Source organism: Vitis riparia, chromosome 18 (assembly GCF_004353265.1).
Source record: "Vitis riparia cultivar Riparia Gloire de Montpellier isolate 1030 chromosome 18, EGFV_Vit.rip_1.0, whole genome shotgun sequence".
NCBI lineage: Eukaryota > Viridiplantae > Streptophyta > Magnoliopsida > Vitales > Vitaceae > Vitis > Vitis riparia.
Window position 1 is genome coordinate 9,047,708 of NC_048448.1, and position 19,396 is coordinate 9,067,103.

At 37.8% G+C, this 19,396-nt stretch overlaps 1 protein-coding gene across 1 annotated transcript; it reads left to right on the forward strand.

Moving 5' to 3' along the window:
- Positions 1–857, forward strand: LOC117907596 (disease resistance protein RUN1-like). Its single transcript, XM_034821190.1, has 2 exons — positions 1–435; positions 564–857. The coding sequence occupies exons 1-2, from the start codon at positions 1–3 to the stop codon at positions 855–857; spliced, it is 729 nt and encodes a 242-aa protein (XP_034677081.1).
- The last annotated feature ends 18,539 nt before the right edge of the window (positions 858–19,396 follow it).

The window sequence follows — 19,396 nt, forward strand, 5'->3', positions numbered from 1 at the left end:
ATGCTGATCAGTCGTCCTGAACTCTTACATATTGATGACAACCTGGTAGGAATCAATTCCCGTTTGGAAGAAATGTTGTCACTATTATGTATGGAGTCAAATGATGTTCGAATGATAGGAATACATGGAATTGCTGGAATAGGCAAGACTACCCTCGCCAAAGGAATATACAACCAAATTGCTCATCAATTCGAAGATACTAGCTTTCTTTCAAATGTTGCAGAGGTAGAGGAACACCGTGGATCGCTTGGATTACAAAGACAACTTCTAGAAGATATCCTATGGAAAAAAATTGCACGCATAAGCAACATTGATGAAGGCATTAGCTTGATAAAGAAGACGCTTTGCTCTAGAAAGGTTCTTATCATTCTAGATGCTGTTAGTGCTTTGACTCAATTAGAATCTTGGCAGGGAGCCATCACTGGTTTGGTTCAGGTAGTAGAATTATCATAACATCGAGAAATAAACATTTACTCGATGTGCATGAAGTTGATGGATTATATGAGGTTCAGAAATTAAAATTTAAGGAAGCTCTTCAACTGTTTAGTTTGTTTGCGTTCAAGGCAGACCTTCCTGACGATAGGTTTTGGGAGCTCTCCGGACATGCATTAAATTACTGTGATGGACTTCCGCTTGCTGTTAAAGTTGTGGGAGCTTTCCTGTATCGCAAGCCGGAGCTTGAATGGGAAGATGAACTGCTTAAGCTAACAACAGTAGGGGACGTGACAGTCCAAAAAGTGCTTAGATTAAGTTACGATAGACTGGATCACACAGAAAAGGATCTATTCCTTGATATTGCATGCTTCTTCAGAGGGAAGGACTCAGATTCTGTTGGAAGAATACTTGACATGCAGTAGCAACTTCTCTGCAATTGGAATGAAAGTTCTCAAAGATTGTTCTTTCATTAGTATTTTAGACAACAAGATAGAAATGCATGGTTTGATGCAAAAAATGGGTTGGGAAATCATTCGGAGAGAATCACCTGGAAAACCTGGCAAATGGAGTAGATTGTGGAATCCAGAAGATGTCCATGCTGTGTTGACACAAAAAAGGGTAAGAGCCAAGTGCCTGAACTTATTTAAACTTTTAAGGCATTTAATTTCACTTAAGTTGCTTATGTATATGATTTTAAGCATTTTGTGCTTCACTTATCCCCTGTTGTTGATTCTAGGGGACAGAGGCAATCGAAGGAATATCCTTTGATGTGTCGGCATCAAAAGAAATACAGATTACGACTGAAGATCTCCATTTTGGTTTTGGGGATAGACGGATCATCCACATGGCCTTAAGCCTTTATAGCAAACGGCTGCAAGTGCATTTCTCCCATATAGTCACAATCGCATTTCCCCCTTACAGTCGCAAGCGCGAATGGATGATGGACAACCTTGTAGAGAGGGTCCCACAAGTAGATTTGGTTAAAAATTAAAAAAATTTGGTTTCGTTCTCATTGGGGGTTTAAGGCTCATTTTTAATCATTTCCATTTTAGTACTAATTGATGATTAATTAAGTGAATTTTATGGGTTTAAATGTTTCATTTAATTCGTACACGAATTAAATTAAGTATTAAGTTCAATTATTTCAGATATGTTAATTGAAGAGTTATCACTTGTAAAAACAACCCCATGTATTAATTAAATGGAATCAATAAAAAAAAAAAACCAACTTTATTTTACTGTTGTTGCCTACAAGGCATTATGTGTGCCACTCTTTTAACTCATATGCATGTAATTATTATAATTCTTTGGTAACTATTTTTGAAAATAATTTTTTATTTTTAATGTGTGCCACTCTTTTATTTTTTATTTTTTATTTTAACTCATATGCAGTATTAACTTTTCATCAGTGCCTTTAATTATTAGGGCAGAAGGCCTTCTTCATCTGTGAAGATGGGGGGCATTCCCAAATGTACTGTCCCCTATTTTTTCGTCCATAGAATTTCTCTTAGATTTGGATTAAATTTGAATCTTAGTTTTCCAAGAGAGGCAAACATGCCCCATGATGCATGAGCCCCTTTAAACGGTGAAATATATTAATAATAAATGAATATTTATGGCAACTATTGGTTCTTTGTTGCCCATGAAAGGTCATACATATGTATGCCTCCCTCCTATGCCCAAGTCTCTAGGTTTTGCCTTAATGTATTGTTTTCCTTGCTAGTTCATTGGTGGTTGTTGTGGTTGTTAAAAATTTAAAACTCATTTTCCATGCATGGTGATGTTTCAGTCTACTCTTCCTTGGTACTCTTTGGGGTGCAGGTGTTACTAACCATGTTTTTGTTGAGACATGATTGCAGAGGTTGTATCAACGTGTGTTAGGCTGATTTTGGTGAGTCCAAATGTCAACCTTGTATGAGAGTGGGTGAGATCACTATGGGATGTGATTGTTCTTTTGAGTTTATAGATTTTGAATGTTCAAACGAATTTAATTTTTTAAATTAATTTATATTTTGAAAATATAACTTCTATAGAAATTAGAAATCATAGTTTTAAGATATGTAATGAAATTACAGTTTCAAAATATGGTTTCCAACCTTTGTTTGTGATAGCATATTCTATTGGATACCTTGGATATTATATCTCGTTAAGAGAAGGTGATTGGGAATGTAGAAGAGAAGCTGTCTCAGAAAGTTCATGATATTCAGGAAGAAGTGAAAGATGCATACACCAAAACAAAAGAGAAGGTGTCTGAGAAGACCCATATGGTTCAAGAAGGGGTCAAAGATGCTGTTGAGAGAGCAAAACATGCTGCAAAACCCACTTGTGATCTGAGCAAGACAATTGTGGAAGATGTTGCAGGAAATATTTCAAAGATAGAAGCAGCCTCAAGAGAGCAAATGGGGCAGAGAGGCAGAGGAGAAAGACAAGCAGAAGAAAAGGATGGGGTGGACACTGTGAAAAGCACTTTGCATGAGCTCCAAAAAAAGGGTCAACATGACTTCATTAATAGGGTCTATGATGTTGTGAATTATATGCTGTCTACGGATGCTATAGGATCATTGACGTATGTGATTCATATTTTAGGATTTGCCACAGCTTATGGGGTATGTGTGCGGGTTACATTTTTTTCAAGTTTTGTTTTATCTGGGGCTCTGCCAAAGCAACAGTTTGGGATTGTGCAAAGCAAGATTTATCCTTTTTATTTCAAAACTATGGCTTCTTGTGTTGGGTTGCCCTTGTTGGGACATGCATTGAGTCAAGGAGAAAAAGTGTTGTTAGGTAAACCTGACTTGTTTCAAGGGCATGCACTTTTGGCCACACTTCATATCATTCTCATCAATTTACTGTATTTGGAGCCTCGAGCTACAAAGGTACCTGCTCTTATTCTCAATTCATCTTTTGCTTACTGTTTATGTTACGTAGACATTTTGGGGGAGAGACCTTATTCCTAATTTTGCCTACTTTGGGCAATTCTTTGAGTGATGATGCATGAAAAATAACCTTATAATGGATTTCTCCATTTTCTTAATTTATATTTGTGAGACCACTAAAAGTAGTTTAGAATTAATTTTTTCTATGGGAAAGAAGAACTCAAGAACCATACCAAAATTAATTTTATATTGTTTAAAATGAAGACATTCATTTTTATATTGCATTTCTCCACCCATTTTCTTTTGGGATAAATATGAGGTTATTCAAAACATGTTAGCATCTAGTTTTAATCCTTGTTACAATGAAGGGAGAAGTATCAAATTGTAGTTTATAGCTCTAGCTTGATTCTAGGTTTATCATCCACTAAAATAAATAATCAATTTAGTGGGTATAATTTGTCTTCATAGAGTGGCTATTTTAGTGAGTCTCTTTGTCCAACAACTTTCTTTTATACGTTCTCTCCTTCTCTCTCCCTTCCCTCCGTCTCCCTCCCCCCTCCCCCCTCTCTCTCTCTCTCTCTCTCTCTCTCACACACACACACACACACATTTCTAAATTTTGCAAATATTCAGCTCCTCATAGGAGGTTTGGCAGAGGTAAGTACAAAAATAATATATTTTTCATGATTAATTTGCAGGTGATGTTTGAAAGGATAAGGGTAGAAAATGAAGAAAGGAAAGGACAAGAAAGTTCTAGGGTTGAGCCTGGCAAGGAGGGTGTGCCCACCACAGGTGCATCTGATCCACAAGTTATGGGAAGACTAGACCAAGAGACGGTGAACAATCAAATCCTTGAACTGAATGAGATGCTGAAGAAGCTCAACGCATATTCATCCTTCTTAAATATTCTTACTCTCATGGTTCTCAAGTTGCATCTAGTGTACTTAGCCCATCATCTTTACATGACATGTTGATTTTAATATAATCATGTGAAGGTTTGGTATCATATATTGTATTTTCTTTCTCTCTGTGATTAAGTTGTGAATTTTGAAGCTAGACACAATTTTAGTCTTGAAAGAGTTTTGTAATGGTAATGTCATGTTGTGTTTTCTTGGTTAGTTTTGTTATATTAGAATGTTTGGGCTTTGTTTTTTTTTCAATATTTTTAACCGTTTTCCATTTCAGAAGATTTTCATTTTAATATTGTTAAATGTTCTCATTTTCATTGTCATATATATATATATATAGCTCATTTCAACACATCAATAATATTATTATTCAATTGATTAATTATTGTATTAATATTTCTTATTAATCTATTTGGTTAGTATGATGGTTAATTAATTAGTGCTACAATGATTGTGAAGACATTGGATGGGGCAAAAGATAGGATCGTGATTTTGGCATTGTTTTGCCTGAGAGAGGAAAATAAGGATTACTTTTTTGGTACTGTTCTAGCGATCAAGGGTGCAAAAGTTGTGGAGATAATATTTTTATGGTAAAATCAACACATAAGAAAATTATTTTTCTTATATATTAGATGGCATAGTTTATTAGCATGCGCCCCAACCCTTTTCCACCATTTGCACAGTAGATAAGAAAATAAAATTGAACCAATCTTATAAGGATGGATTCGATTATACCATCACATGGGAGATAACAAAAGAAAATCAAACCTAATCTTGTCATAGATTAAGATGGATTAAAGAGAGGAAGCAGGTGCAATTAAAACACAAAATTTCCATATTTGCTCACTTCTTGACACGATTTGGGTTTTGTAGGGTTTAAGGGAACGTAATTCAATAGTAAAGTTTGTAAGTTGTGTGTGGCAAGGAAGACCCATAGTCAAAATTTCTTGACAACAAGGAGTAGAGGGGAGACCATTGTTGCCGAACATAAGATATCTGTAGTACGACAGTGAACTGCCTTCCGAAACCTTCTTGGCGCAGTCGTTCAAATAGTGGCTAGTTGGGGGTGATACCGGCAGAAATTCATGCTTCCAATCGTAAGAAGGTCCAACTGTGATCTCTGCAGGTCCCACCGATACCATCAATGCCTTGATAGCTAAGAAAAAGATCACCGTGATGGAGGAATTAATGCTAAAATTTTCCATATTGATCGAGGGAATTTCTCTAGTGGTGGTAAAGAAAAGAATAGAATTAGGCAGACTGTGAGATTAGGTTCATACATATGTTTATGTGGTGGGAGAGGTGGCGAGTAGTGTTGGTGCACGGTTCAAATAGCATTTGACCGTCTCGAGTTCAAGGGCTAGATGGAATGGTCAATTGTATCACTTTGTCTAGTCTACGTGAGATGCAGACACTTTTCTTTCTTATACAAAAGGATGTTCGAGGGCAATCTTTTCTCATGTTTAAGTCAACAATTGACTTGAGCAAGTAAAGGATGATTGTAAAAAGAAAAGCAGCACATCTTTCTTGGATTGTGTGTTGCTATTTATTTTTGCTCACGTGTAACATCTTTTTCAGACTTCTTAATAACACCTTAATTGCGTTTGATTATATGGTATTATGACATTGACTACTGATGCATAATAGTTGTCTTGATAAGCCACCAATAATGGAATATTTCCTCATAATGACTATGTTAATTATGGAGAGTGTTTAGTGCACAATTTATGCTGAAGTTGAATAAATTTTTGGAGGTTAGTCAAATGCCATTCTTGTTGTTTCTATTTCAAGATTATCTGTCTCCATTCTGGTTTTGGGGATAGACAGATCATCCACATGGCCTTAAGTCTTTCTAACAAACGGTCGCAAGTGCATTTCCCCCATACAGTCGCAAGCGCGAATGGATGATGGACAACCTTGTAAAGAGGGTCCTACAAGTAGATTTGGTTAAAAATTAAAATTTTTTGGTTTCATTGTCATTGGGGTTTAAGGTTCATTTTTAATCATTTCCATTTTAGTACTAATTGATGATTAATTAAGTGAATTTTATGGGTTTAAATGTTTCATTTAATTCATATACGAATTAAATTAAGTATTAAGTTCAATTATTTAAGATATGTTAATTGAAGAGTTATCACTTGTAAAAACAACCCCCACGTATTAATCAAGTGGAATCAATAAAAAAAACCAACTTTATTTTACTGTTGATGCCTACAAGGCATCATGTGTTCCACTCTTTTTAACTCATATGCATGTAATTATTATAATTCTTTGGTAACTATTTTTGAAAATGATTTTTTAATTTTATAACAAAAAAATAGAAAAATATGTTTTATAATTAGAAAATATAAAATAATTTTTATTTTTAAAATAAAAAACAATTTTTTATATTTTTAGAAAACATGATATTTTTATAAAACATATTTTAATTATTTTTTGTTATTTTCTTAATGTTATTTTAAACATAATTATACAAAGATGAATAATAATTAAAAATAAAACACTACGGACAAAAGTTATTTTTAAAACATATTTAAAAATATATATAACAAGTTATGAATATTTCTAAGTTTTTAAATAGATTTTTATTCTACAAATCATCAAAAAAATATTTAAGAAACACTGTTATTAATTTATTTTTATTTTTTTAAAATCATTTTTAAAAATACTTCTCAAACAAAATCTTTCTCTTTCGCACATTCATAGATTCCTCATGAAATGAATTGTTAACTTCACTTGTACATCATGCTTATAGCTGATTGTAGTTCACTAAATATTACATTACAAACGTTAAGAAAAAAAGACGGATTAATTTGAAGCACTTGAGGGAATGATTGTAGGAGTGATGGCATAATGTAAGAGCAAGTGAAACTTGGAAACTAGAAGCATGTGGGCACTGTGGGATGACTACGGAAATTATCGTAAAGGATGAATGTAAGGAAACAACATTCTTAGGCTAGAACAAGCTTATAAATGAATACAACCATGGCCTTTGTATCCACCCTTGAATTAGCTTATACCACTTCAGGTTGATCCTCATAAATGGATCAATCTTTTTCTTATTTTCGATCTACAAGTTAGTGCCAAAGTGAGTTTTCATGGTAAAATATGGTTCAAATGCTAAAGTAGATAAAAGAAAATGAATACCATTTCTCAAAGGATGAAAATGAAAACAAATGGTTAAATACAAGATGAGGGAAATGATAGACAAGCACCCACACCAGTAGCTGATTCTTCTCATCTCTAACAGATGCTATTATGATTAGTTAGAAGATGGTTAGGTGGTTCAATAGATGGTTAGATGGTTATATTAGTTACACTGTAATATATATATATATATATAGCCATTGGTCTACTGTAAACTGAAAAAGAATAGAAATAGATTCTTCATTCTTGCTAATCTGTGCTTGAGCATTTTCATGGTATCAGAGCCATAAGCTCCTGAATTTTCTTTTTATGATTTCTCTCCCTGGCAAGACAATCAAGAAATCTCCAACAACTCTTTCTGCTGCAACTTTCTTCTGATATACATCATCTGCAGATTACCTATTGCTTTTCTTACTCACCTCAAAAAAGCTTCAAGAACATACTGTACCTAGTTTTCGATGGCTTCATCAACACAAACCACGCTGGAGATTGTCTCTTCTCAGGTAACCTCTACCCTGAACATGAGCATGCTGAACCATCCTCTTCCTATCAAACTAGATAGAGATAACTATATCCTTTGGCATACACAAATGGAAAATGTGATATATGCCAATGGATTTGAGGACCATATTGAAGGTCTGAGACCATGTCCTCCAAAAATAATATTCACCAGAGAAGTGAACCCAGATTTTCTGGTTTGGAGGAGATATGATCGTATGATCCTGAGTTGGATCTACTCCTCTCTCACCCCAGATGTTATGGGCTAAATTGTTGGGCTACGAACATCCCATGAAGCATGGACAGCCCTCCAACGAAGCTTCTCTGCTTCCACCAAAGCAAGAACAATGCAGTTGAGACTTGCTTTTCAAACAACCAAAAAAGGCCCTCTTACCATGATGGAATACATCCAAAAACTCAAACACATCTCTGATAGTCTAGCAGTTATTGGAGAACCAGTGCCAGAAAAAGATCAAATCCTTCAATTACTAAGTGGACTAAGGACTGAATACAATCCCATCGTGGCTTCTCTCACAATAGAAATGATGACCTTCAACTTCATGCGGTACATAGCATCCTTCTGACTCATGAATAGAGGTTGCATCTTCAAACCACAACTGTTGAAGAAAACCTCCTCATTGCCAATATTGCAACTCATAACAGACCACGAAGGTCACAGTCCAACAAACCCTCTCAAGGGAAACCACCTCAGTCATTCATGCTAACGCCACAACCTAACACTCTTCCAGATTCACGACAGCAACATCCTCAAGGATATCGCCCTAACCGATTCAACAATAATCGATCCCGGACAAATAACCGACCACAGTGTCAGTTATGTGGCAAGTTTGGGCACATGGTCCTCTCTTGTTATCACAAATTTGATGTGAATTATCAAGAGCCACATGCACTAGCCTCATCAACCTCTCAAACTGGTCCCACTCCTCCTGCTCAAGCCATGATGGTAGCACCTTCCCCAGCATCAACGGACTCTTGGTTTTTGGATTCAGGTGCCACCTACCATCTCTCTCACATGGCTGCTAATATCCACAATGGTACTCCATACAATGGTACTGACTCTGTGATGGTTAGCAATGGTAAGTCCCTACCCATAACCCAAGTTGGTCATTCCTTTCTCCACACTTCTGCTAAACCCTTTGTCTTACACAATGTGCTTCATGTTCCACAACTTACTTCAAATCTTCTCAGTGTGTCAAAATTCTATACTGATAATAATACCATTCTTGAATTTCATTCTTCTTCATTTTTTGTCAAGGACAAGGATGCCAAAGTGACTCTTCTCCAAGGCCAACTTGAACGTAGACTCTACAAATTTCCTACCTCATCTATCAGCTCACCTACTACCAGTTCTAAACATCAAGTGTTTCTCACAAAAACTTAGCCCACTACTATGTTGTGGCATCAACGAGTTGGCCACCCTTCTACTATAATACTTCAGAAAATTTTTCATACATGTAATATTTCATATAACTCAAATAAAACAATTGATGTTTGCAATGCTTGTTGTTGTGCCAAAAGTCACAAAATTCCTTTTTCTTTGTCCACTTCCCGGGTCTCCTCTCATTTTGAACTCATCCATGCAGACTTGTGGGGACCAGTACCTGTTCCTTCCTCCACAGGTGCCCAATATTTTTTGTTGCTCATGGATGATTACTCTAGGTTTGTATGGTTATATTTACTCCCTACCAAGGACCAGGTTCACTCCACTTTTGTTCAATTTAAAACTCTTCTTGAAAACCAGTTTCAGACCACCATTAAATGCCTTCAAACAGACCATGGTGGAGAGTTCACTGCCCTCACCCAGTTTCTATCTCTTCATGGTATACTCCATAGATTTTCTTGCCCTTATACACCTGAACAAAATGGCCAAGTTGAACACAAGATGCGCCATGTTATAGAAACCGGGCTCACTCTTCTTTACACAGTTGCCCTTCCATCCAAATTTTGGTCCTATGCTTTCACTACAGCAGTTACCCTTATCAATTGCATGCCTTCTCCTTTGCTTAATTACAGCTCTCCATTTTCTCTTCTTTACAAACACTCACTTGATTATTTCCATTTCAAAGTCTTTGGTTGTCTTTGTTATCCACACCTCAAACATCTCAACTCCAACAAATTTTAGCCACGGTCCATACCCTGTATCTTTCTTGGTTATGCAACATTTCACAAAGGTTATTTTTGCCTTAATCCTATAACTAGCAGAGTATATATCTCTAGGCATGTAGTCTTTGCAGAGACTACATTTCCATTTCAAGCAATGACTTCTCCTTCCCACCAATCATCTCATTTTCCTGTCACTCCAATATTTCCTTTTCCTTCATCTCCTGTTCTCTTCTCCTCCACAACCAGCTCTCCTTCGGCTATCCCATCCGAACCTACCCCCACATCACCTCCAGCCAGCTCTTTGTCTTTACCCCCACTCATTCAGGTGCCATTTGTGGATGAAGCAGCTGAGATTTCTACAACTTTCCTCTAGGATTCCATAGCTCCAATTCCTAGCCATCCTACGATTACCAGATCCAAATCTGGTATCTGTAAGAAGAAGACCTATCTTACCTTACTCATAGCTGAGCCACGTACTATCAAACAGGCTCTTCAAGACCTCAACTGGAAGCTTGCTATGGAACAGGAATATCAAGCTCTATTGAAGAATCAACTTGGTCTTTGGTGCCACCTCCGTCTAATGCCAAAATTATTGGGTGTAAATGGGTCTTCAAACTCAAACATAAACCTGATGGTAGCATTGATAGGTACAAAGCTCGGCTGGTTGCCTAAGGTTTTCATCAAACCTATGGCATTGATTTTTTTGAGACATTCAGTCCAGTTGTGAAGCCTTGCACTATCAGGCTTGTTCTCTCCATTATTGTCTCTTGCAATTGGCCTATTAAACAACTAGATGCCCACAATACTTTTTTAAATGGAGATCTTCAAGAACAGGTGTTCATGATGCAACCTCCAGGCTTTGAAGACAGCTCTTGCCCCACTCATGTTTGTCGTCTACAGAAGGCTCTCTATGGCCTTAAACAAGCGCCTCGAGCCTGGTTCCACAAGCTCAGCTCCTTTCTTTTACAGTTGGGATTCCAATGCTCAAGGGCTTATGCATCTTTATTTTATTTCCACCCTGCATATGATATTATCATCCTCTTAATCTATGTTGATGATATTCTCATTACTGGCAGCAATCCACCACAGGTCCATCATATCATTTCTTAGCTTAGCTCCCATTTTGCTCTTCGAGACCTTGGGGATATTAGCTACTTCCTTGGCATTGAAGTCACCTGGCTTCCTCATGTTTTTCATCTCAATCAACAACGCTACATACATCAGCTACTTGAGCATGCTGATCTTCTTGGGGCCAAATCTGCTAGTACACTTGGTGCTTTGGGAAAATTGTTATCAGCAGCAAATGGAGAACCTTTATCTGCTCTTGATGCTACTCACTATCGTAGTCTTGTGGGTGCTCTTCAGTACATTACTCTCACAAGACTAAAAATCTCATTTGCAGTAAATCAAGCTTGTCAATACATAGTTCATCCTACCACTTCTCATCTGCAAGCTGCTAAACGCATACTTCGCTATCTCAAAGGTACTGCTACTCATGGTCTTTCTATCCATGCCTCATCGTCTTGGTCTCTTCAAGGCTATACTGATGCGGATTGGGCTTCATGTCCCGATGATAGAAGAAGCACCAGTGGCTTTTGTCTTTTTTTTTTTTTTGCACCAATCTCATCTCATGGTCCTCCACCAAGCAACGTGTCGTCTCTCATAGTAGTGCAGAATCGGAGTACCAGGCACTTGCTTTTCTCGCCACTGAGGTCTCCTGGGTTCAATTTTTGCTCAAAGAGTTGTGCATTCCTCAACCAGACACTCCTCTGATCTGGTGTGACAATATCAGTGCTGCTGCTCTTGCAGCTAACTTTATCTTCCATGCCCGCTCCAAGCACATAGAGATTGATCTTCACTTTGTCCGTGATAAGGTCCTTCGCAAAGAGCTTTTGATTCAATATGTTCCTTCTACCGACCAGTTGGCAGATGTCTTTACTAAACATGTTCCAAGCTATCAGTTCTCAGCCGCTCATACTCGTCTCTCTGTTGTCCCGAGACCTGTCAGCTTGTAGGGGGATAATAGACAAGCACCTGCACCAGCAGCTGATTTTTCTCCTCTCTAACAGATGCTGTTATGATTAGTTAGAAGATGGTTAGGTGGTTCAATAGATGGTTAGATGGTTAGACTAGTTACACTGTAATATATATATATAGCCATTGGTCTACTGTAAACTGAAAAAGAATAGAAACAAATTCTTCATTCTTGCTAATCTGTGCTTGAGCATTTTCAGGAAATAGTACAACCACTATTAGAAATAATTTCTCTCAATTCCAATAGAGCAACAACTTCTCCTAATATTAATCATTCGGATGCATTGGAAAAGAATCATTTTCCTAATTGGTTCAAGGAGTTACCTTATTTTTTTCAATTAAGTGCACACTCATACTCATCACATCAAAATTTCTTACCCATGAAAATTAAGACCTTGTTTAACAATTATTTTTTAAAAACAATTAATTTGTTATTCTACAAAATAAAAATAAAAAAACAAGAAAACATATTTGACAATTAGAAAACACAAAACAATTTTTTGTCATTGAAAACATAAAATGAAGTGTTTTCAAAGAGTATATTTGTTTTCATTTGTTTTTTAAGGATTATTTTAAAACATAATTATACAAATATGGAAAATAACTAAAAATAAAGTAATGTATATAAAAATTATTTTTAAAACATATTTAAAAGTATAGAAAATGAGTTAAAAATATTTCATATTCTAAATAGATTTTTATTTTATAAAATATTAGAAAATAATTTTTAAAAATTGTTCTCCAAAACACTTTTGAAAAAGAGCTCATGGGAAAAGATTCAATCTAACCTGTTTTGCCAATTGTTTGAGTTTCAAGGCTTCCCAAACTTCAACAGATTTATATAGTTGAAGTTTCAATTAATATATATATATGAAGTGGATGAATTATTATATTTGAATATGATTGTTTGATCATGTTCATGTTTCATGGATGAATTATTATATTTGAATATGATTGTTTGATCATGTTCATGTTTCTCACACTTCTCAGAAAGACAACCTATTGAGCATTGTGGTAGCAATCCCTTGTAAGGGAGAGCATATAGATATGCTCCAATTTGATGGGTGAAAGTGTGGTCATATTGGGATAATACTTACATATTTGTATTTTGGACATAATCCCTTGTTAATGGGCTAGCTGACTAGCACTTGATCAACCTCTAGGGTCAAATTTTTGACTCTTGGATTTCGGAATCCAAGTCTTGACATCGTATATGTGATATATATATATATATATATATATATATATATATATATATCTTCTACATGGTGGACAAGAAAATAAAATTAAACCAATCTTGTTATAAAGATGGGTAGGTGTAGACCCCCATATGGGGCTTATTCACTTTTTTCATGTAGGTCACACTTTTTGCCAGGTGGAGGATTATTCCAAGGCCATGTGTTGCCTCCTGATTAGCTACTAAAGAATCACACTAGTGCTTTGGTAGGAGCTATCAAGAGGCGACACCTGTTGGAGAATAGCGGAGGAGCTTTTTTTGCTGTGGGAGGGGAGCGTCTCCTGCAAAAGGAGGGGGGCTTTTCAGAGGGTGCTTTTTGCTGCCGTTTAGGGGGATATTTTGGAGGTGAGGGATTCCAGGGTAAGTCTTTGGGGAGTTAGAGGAGGATAACTAGAGAGAGGAGGGGTGGTTTTTGCTGGGTTTTAGAGAGACTTTGGAGGAGAAATCTTTTGGCTGAGAGAGCAAGCTGCAGAGGGAGGTTTTTTATGGCTTTTTGACATAGACTTTGAGGCGTTTGAAGCTGAACGGGACCTTACCGGAGAAGGGCACTCTCAGGTATGAATGCAATAGGTATATTGTTTGATTTCGGATCCTTGCTATCCCTCTGCATTTCTTGTTGATATCTGGATATTTGTTGGTTTGCTTGGGGTGGATGATGAAGGCCACTTATTGCTTGTTGAAATATAATCCTACAGTCATGTTTACCAATATTAATTTTAGTATTGCTTTGCTTTTATTGTGAAAATGTTCAAGTTGCATTTGAGATGGTCTTTCTCACCTAATCAGAGAGCTCACTGATGACCCATGAAGTGAAGCCTCTGAAAATCACTTTTACTCATTTTCTTTTGTGTTCTATTCTCTCTGGATTCTTCTTTGTTGTGGCCACTATTTGTTTCTATGCCTTGCTCAATGCAATGGCTGTGAAAGGGTATATCCAGGTCTGGCTGCACACTCCCACAAAGATCTATTATGGTTGAAAGGAACGTATTGGGCTTTAAGAATTATTTTGCAGAGGTTGTTTTGGTTAAAGAAGCAAACAAGCTGAAGACATCCTGAGAGGAGACTTGTTTGAGTTGAGAAGGATTCTGGAGAATAAGCTTTGCCAGAGAAGGAAGAAGAACCCTAGACATGAAAAATTGCAGACAGCTGAATAAGAAGATCAACTGGAAAATGTCCGGATGCATGGAGCTCTAAGATGCTTGGCACATTCTTTCTGGAGACTTGGGATGACACAGTGGAGCCAAAACTAGTGCCTGTTTTGTTCCCATGCTCGCATACAATTGTTTCATCTCCTCATATTTATGATAAGTCTTCACACACAAAAGCACTTTCAATAGTTTATGCTTGCACTTCCATATTGGGTGTGATGACTGGTGTATATAAGGCAGAAACCAGTAATTTCATGATGCCAATGCTTAAATCATGGATGGATCAGTCCTCTACCATCTTAGAGCATCCGGTGTAATCTGAAGATTCTGATGATTGGAGCATCAGAATTGAGGTTTTTAAAGTGTTTGAATCAGTTCGTCGAGAATTTCTCAAGCCTCATAGAAACAGAGTTTAAGGTTGTAGTGGGACCATTGTGGCAGACATTTGTGTTATCATTAAGAGTGTATGAACTGTCACCAGTTGGAGGTGCATACGATCCTTATGAGGAAGATATGACTCTGAGGATACGGGTGTAGGTATCCCTGAAGAAGCTCAATCTCGTGTTTTCACTCCCCTCATGCAGGTGGGTCCATCCATTTCTAGAATACATGGGTGCACAGGTATCGGGTTAAGCATAAGCAAATGTTTGGTTGGCCTTATGAACGGAGAAATCGGGTTTGTAAATAGACCCAATGTTGGATCCACTTTCTCTTTTACTGCTGTCTTCTCCGGTGGCTGCTCCAAATCAAATGAGTATAAGTGCCAGCCAACTAACAACCAGTCTAATGCTGTCTCGTCAAAATTTCAGGGCATGGCAGCATTAGTTGTGGACCCCAACCCTGTATGGGCCAAGGTATCAATGTATCATCTCCAACGGCCGGGGATCCGTGTTGAAGTCGCTTCAGATTTGAATCAAATTTTCTCCAGCATAAGCAGTGGGAATACAGCTATCAACATAGTCTTAGTTGCACAAGACGTTTGGGATAAGGACTCAAAACCTTTCTGCTCTCTTTGTTAATAAATTAAAGAAACTTGATCTGGAGGTTCTTCCTCAACTGTTTCTTCTAGCTAATTCCATCAGCTCTACCAGAAATAGTGCTGCAATTTTTGGGGTTTATAATCCAAATGTCATCATGAAGCCTCTGAGGGACAGTATGCTGGCTGCATATCTACAACGAGCCCTGGGTGTTAGTGATACATGCAGTACGTAGCCGGTTATTGATGCTGAAACGAGGATATGGTTCATTACGGCCGTGGCGAGGACAGAACCGGACCGACGCGGTGAGGACAGTGCCAGAGAGGAAGTTGACAAAGGCCTTAAACTACCAATCAACGAAGATTTGGTTTCTGAGCCTCAATAGAAAGAGAGTCAGTTTAAGAAAAGGGTTGTTTTTGGATTGGGCATTGGAATTCTAGTTGGTGGTATTGTATTGGCTGGAGTTCTGCTACCTTTCCTAAAGTAGTTTATTGGAGGAAGTGGTTTAAAGGGCCCCAGGATTCTTAATTGTATCGTGAGATCTCCTTGGAGTACCATTGATAGAGTCGGTGAGATTGCTTAGCCAATCATTTTCCTCTGGCTTGCTTACCAGAACCACCAGACCCCAATGAGTTATATCCTCGACAATCTAGTAGAGCTTCACATCTTGGCCTTCTATACTTTGGGTCGCTTTTAGTGCTGCTTGTGTACTCCATTTTATATAGACAAACGGCAATGGAGGCACAATGGCTGGGGCCATTACATCAGCTGCTGTTATCATTCTTGATTGGAATATGGGGGTATGCTTGTATGGGTTTCAGCTCCTTAAAAGTCGCGTTGTAGCACTTTTTGATGCTGGCTTGTCTCGGTTTTTCCTTATTTGCTTTGGAGTACACTACTGGTATTTGGGACATTGTATAAGTTACGCAGTTGTAGCATCTATCCTGTTAGGTGTTGTTGTTTCCCGTCATCTATCAGCTACAAATCCACTGGCTGCAATGAAAGGAATTTGTTGCTATTCCAGCAAGTGTGTACGTGCATGCCTTCCCACTCTTTCATGCAATCACTCACCTCACATTAGTGATGTCAGTTGCACCCCTTAAGCATATTTTGCCTCTCTCCTATACCTATTTCTCATTAACCCCCACCAACCAGTCCACTAATTCCATGTCCATATTCTCCTACCTATTGAACCCATTGCCCACAGCCTATGCCCATTCATCAATTTTCATACATACACAGCCACATCTCATGCCCATTTATCTCTCTAAGTCTTCACCCTTCACTACTCATTAAACCCATTACTCATCTTTTAGCCATCATCACCATTGTCATGCTCGTCATCACACCCCGCATCTCCACCTCCTATTCAGCTGACAAACTCATTCCATCACACCACCATCTTCCAACTCCCACCATGTCATTTCTCTCACTAGATCCCGCCACCCAGTCTGCTCATCGATTGAGGAGACCATACCCATATGCATGACCGTTTTGACGCATGCATGACCTTCTTGAAAGACATGGAGATGTTTGGCGCCCCTAGAGCTTGACTGGCCACATGTGATGGGATTTAGAGAGGGTATTTTGTGTCGACATACTGAACCTTTTGACAAAGCATGGGAGAGCTTTCATGCTGATACAGAAGGGAGGAATATAAGCTCAAGAATTTTGATGCATCTACTTCATAAGGCTGCGGGTACCAGTTTACAGTGGAGTTCAAGAGTGGCTTAAAGTATAGTCAAAACGTCAACGTGGAAGTGGCTTCGAAGAGAGATAGTGACCATGTAAACTCTGTTCCTCCATGCATAAGATCCTATGAGTTTTCCTATGGAATTCTGTGCTGAGTTCAAGACTGAACACGTCGTGTCAAAGGACGAAGTCAGTGGAGAAATGAATGGAAGCTCGAACCCCGTATTGGATGAGAAGTGAGAAATGGGGTCGAATAATACCGAGATCTTTGAAATGACAGCTACAGGATGAAATGGGGTCACAGCTGGAAAGAAAGAAATGCAGGAATGAATACATCAGAGGCTTAATTTTGTGCTCAACACTGCTCCAGTGTGGGATAGGCTGGAACTTAAAGGTAATAAATATGTCTTAGGAGAATTCCTCGAATTTAAAGGGAAACAAGATGATACCCAAGCTTTGAGAAATATCCAGAGATTGAAAGTTAGTCGTCTGATCATCCAGTAGTTCAGCATGTTTGGTTTTGTCCCTTCAAAGGTCCAATTATTGTACTCTCCCCGTGATTATGAAGTGACGGAGTTTTGGCTTTTGAGCGGAAGGAATTAAATCATTAGATCAAGCACCGAGGTTCTATTTCAGCCCCAGAATTCCTCAAAGGTTCGCAAATTCAAGCTGTCTTCAATCCTTTCTATGTCACTAAGCACCTAAAGATGCTTCTGGTGGACAACTTTATTCATGCCGACATGCATCTTGGAAATAAACTTGTTCGGGCATGACTGCTGAACTTTCTAAGAGTGATCAAGTGAATTTGTTGGGATTCTTTAAGGCTGTTGCTGATCAAGTGTTTAGTTGGAAAAGTAGTTAAGGTATGACTGGTGAGGTGGACATCGACCATAACTGTTCTAGAGTAACTTGTACCTACTACCAAATTGGAGATGTATTTGTTTGTGAGAAGACCGGACATGTTCATGTATGTGATGATACATGCAAAGTAGTTGTTACTTATACAGCCAATGGTATTGTGGTTTGTACAATTTTTGGGCATTGTTTTGATATATTACTGGCATCATATGAAGAATCATACACTGAACAGCAACTAGGGTGGGTAATAGATGAAACTGAATCATTCATGGGATCTGGCCGTTTTGCATGGCGCACTCTCTCTCACCAAATATTGACCATTGCTTGATATAGGTAACAAGAATAAAGAGATTGGCTTCAAATTGGATGCCTTTCTCATTAACAGAATGTAGTATATATATACACATGTTTGATCTAATCTTCTCCTAAATTATAGCTACAGAATAAAAAATATAAGGCAAATTATGCTCCTATACAATCAGCTAATTATGTAAAGATAATCATACAATAACTAACATATAATTTCCTTAATACTCCCCCTCAAGTTGGAGAGTGCAAATCAAGAACTCCCAACTTGGTGCACAAAAATTCGAACTGCTCCTTGCCAAGTGCCTTTGTAAAAACGTCCGCCAACTGCATCTTTGTAGAAACATAACACGGACGAATTACCCCAGCTTGAAGTTTTTCTCGAACTATATGACAATCAATCTCAATGTGTTTAGTACGTTCGTGAAAAACTGGATTAGCCGCAATATATAAAGCTGCTTGATTATCACAAAACAATGGTGCTGGCTTGTCCAATTCAACCTTCAAATCTTTAAGTATGTACCTCAACCAAGTCAATTCCAGGCAAGTATTCGCCATTGCTCTGTACTCTGCTTCTGCTGACGAACATGAAACATTCGTTTGTTTTTTTGATTTCCAAGAGATGAGTGATGATCCGAGGAAAACACAATAACCAGAAACGGAACGTCTTGACATACGACATCCTCCCCAATCTGAATCGCAAAATGCGCTGAGTGTTAAATTATTTTCAGATGGAAGAAAAAGACCTTGACCTGGTGATCCTTTAATATATCGGAGGACCCGTAATGCTGCTTCCCAGTGCGGCTTCCGAGGTGTGTTCATGAATTGACTTAGTGTACGTACTGAATACACTATGTCAGGCCTGGTTACAGTCAAGTATATTAATCTGCCAACCAGTCTCCGATACCTACTTGGATCATGAAGTAACTCATCATCTTCATCAGTCAATTTCAAGTTTTGCTCCATCGGAAATTTTTCGGGCTTCACTCCTGTCAATCCTGTGTCTTGCAAAATATCTAATGCATATTTTCTTTGAGACATAAAGATTCCCTTTTTAGAGCGAGAGAATTCTATACCCAAAAAATATTTCAATTCACCGAGGTCTTTAATAAAAAAACGCTTGAGCAGATGAGTCTTGAGCATCTTGATTTCATGCAAA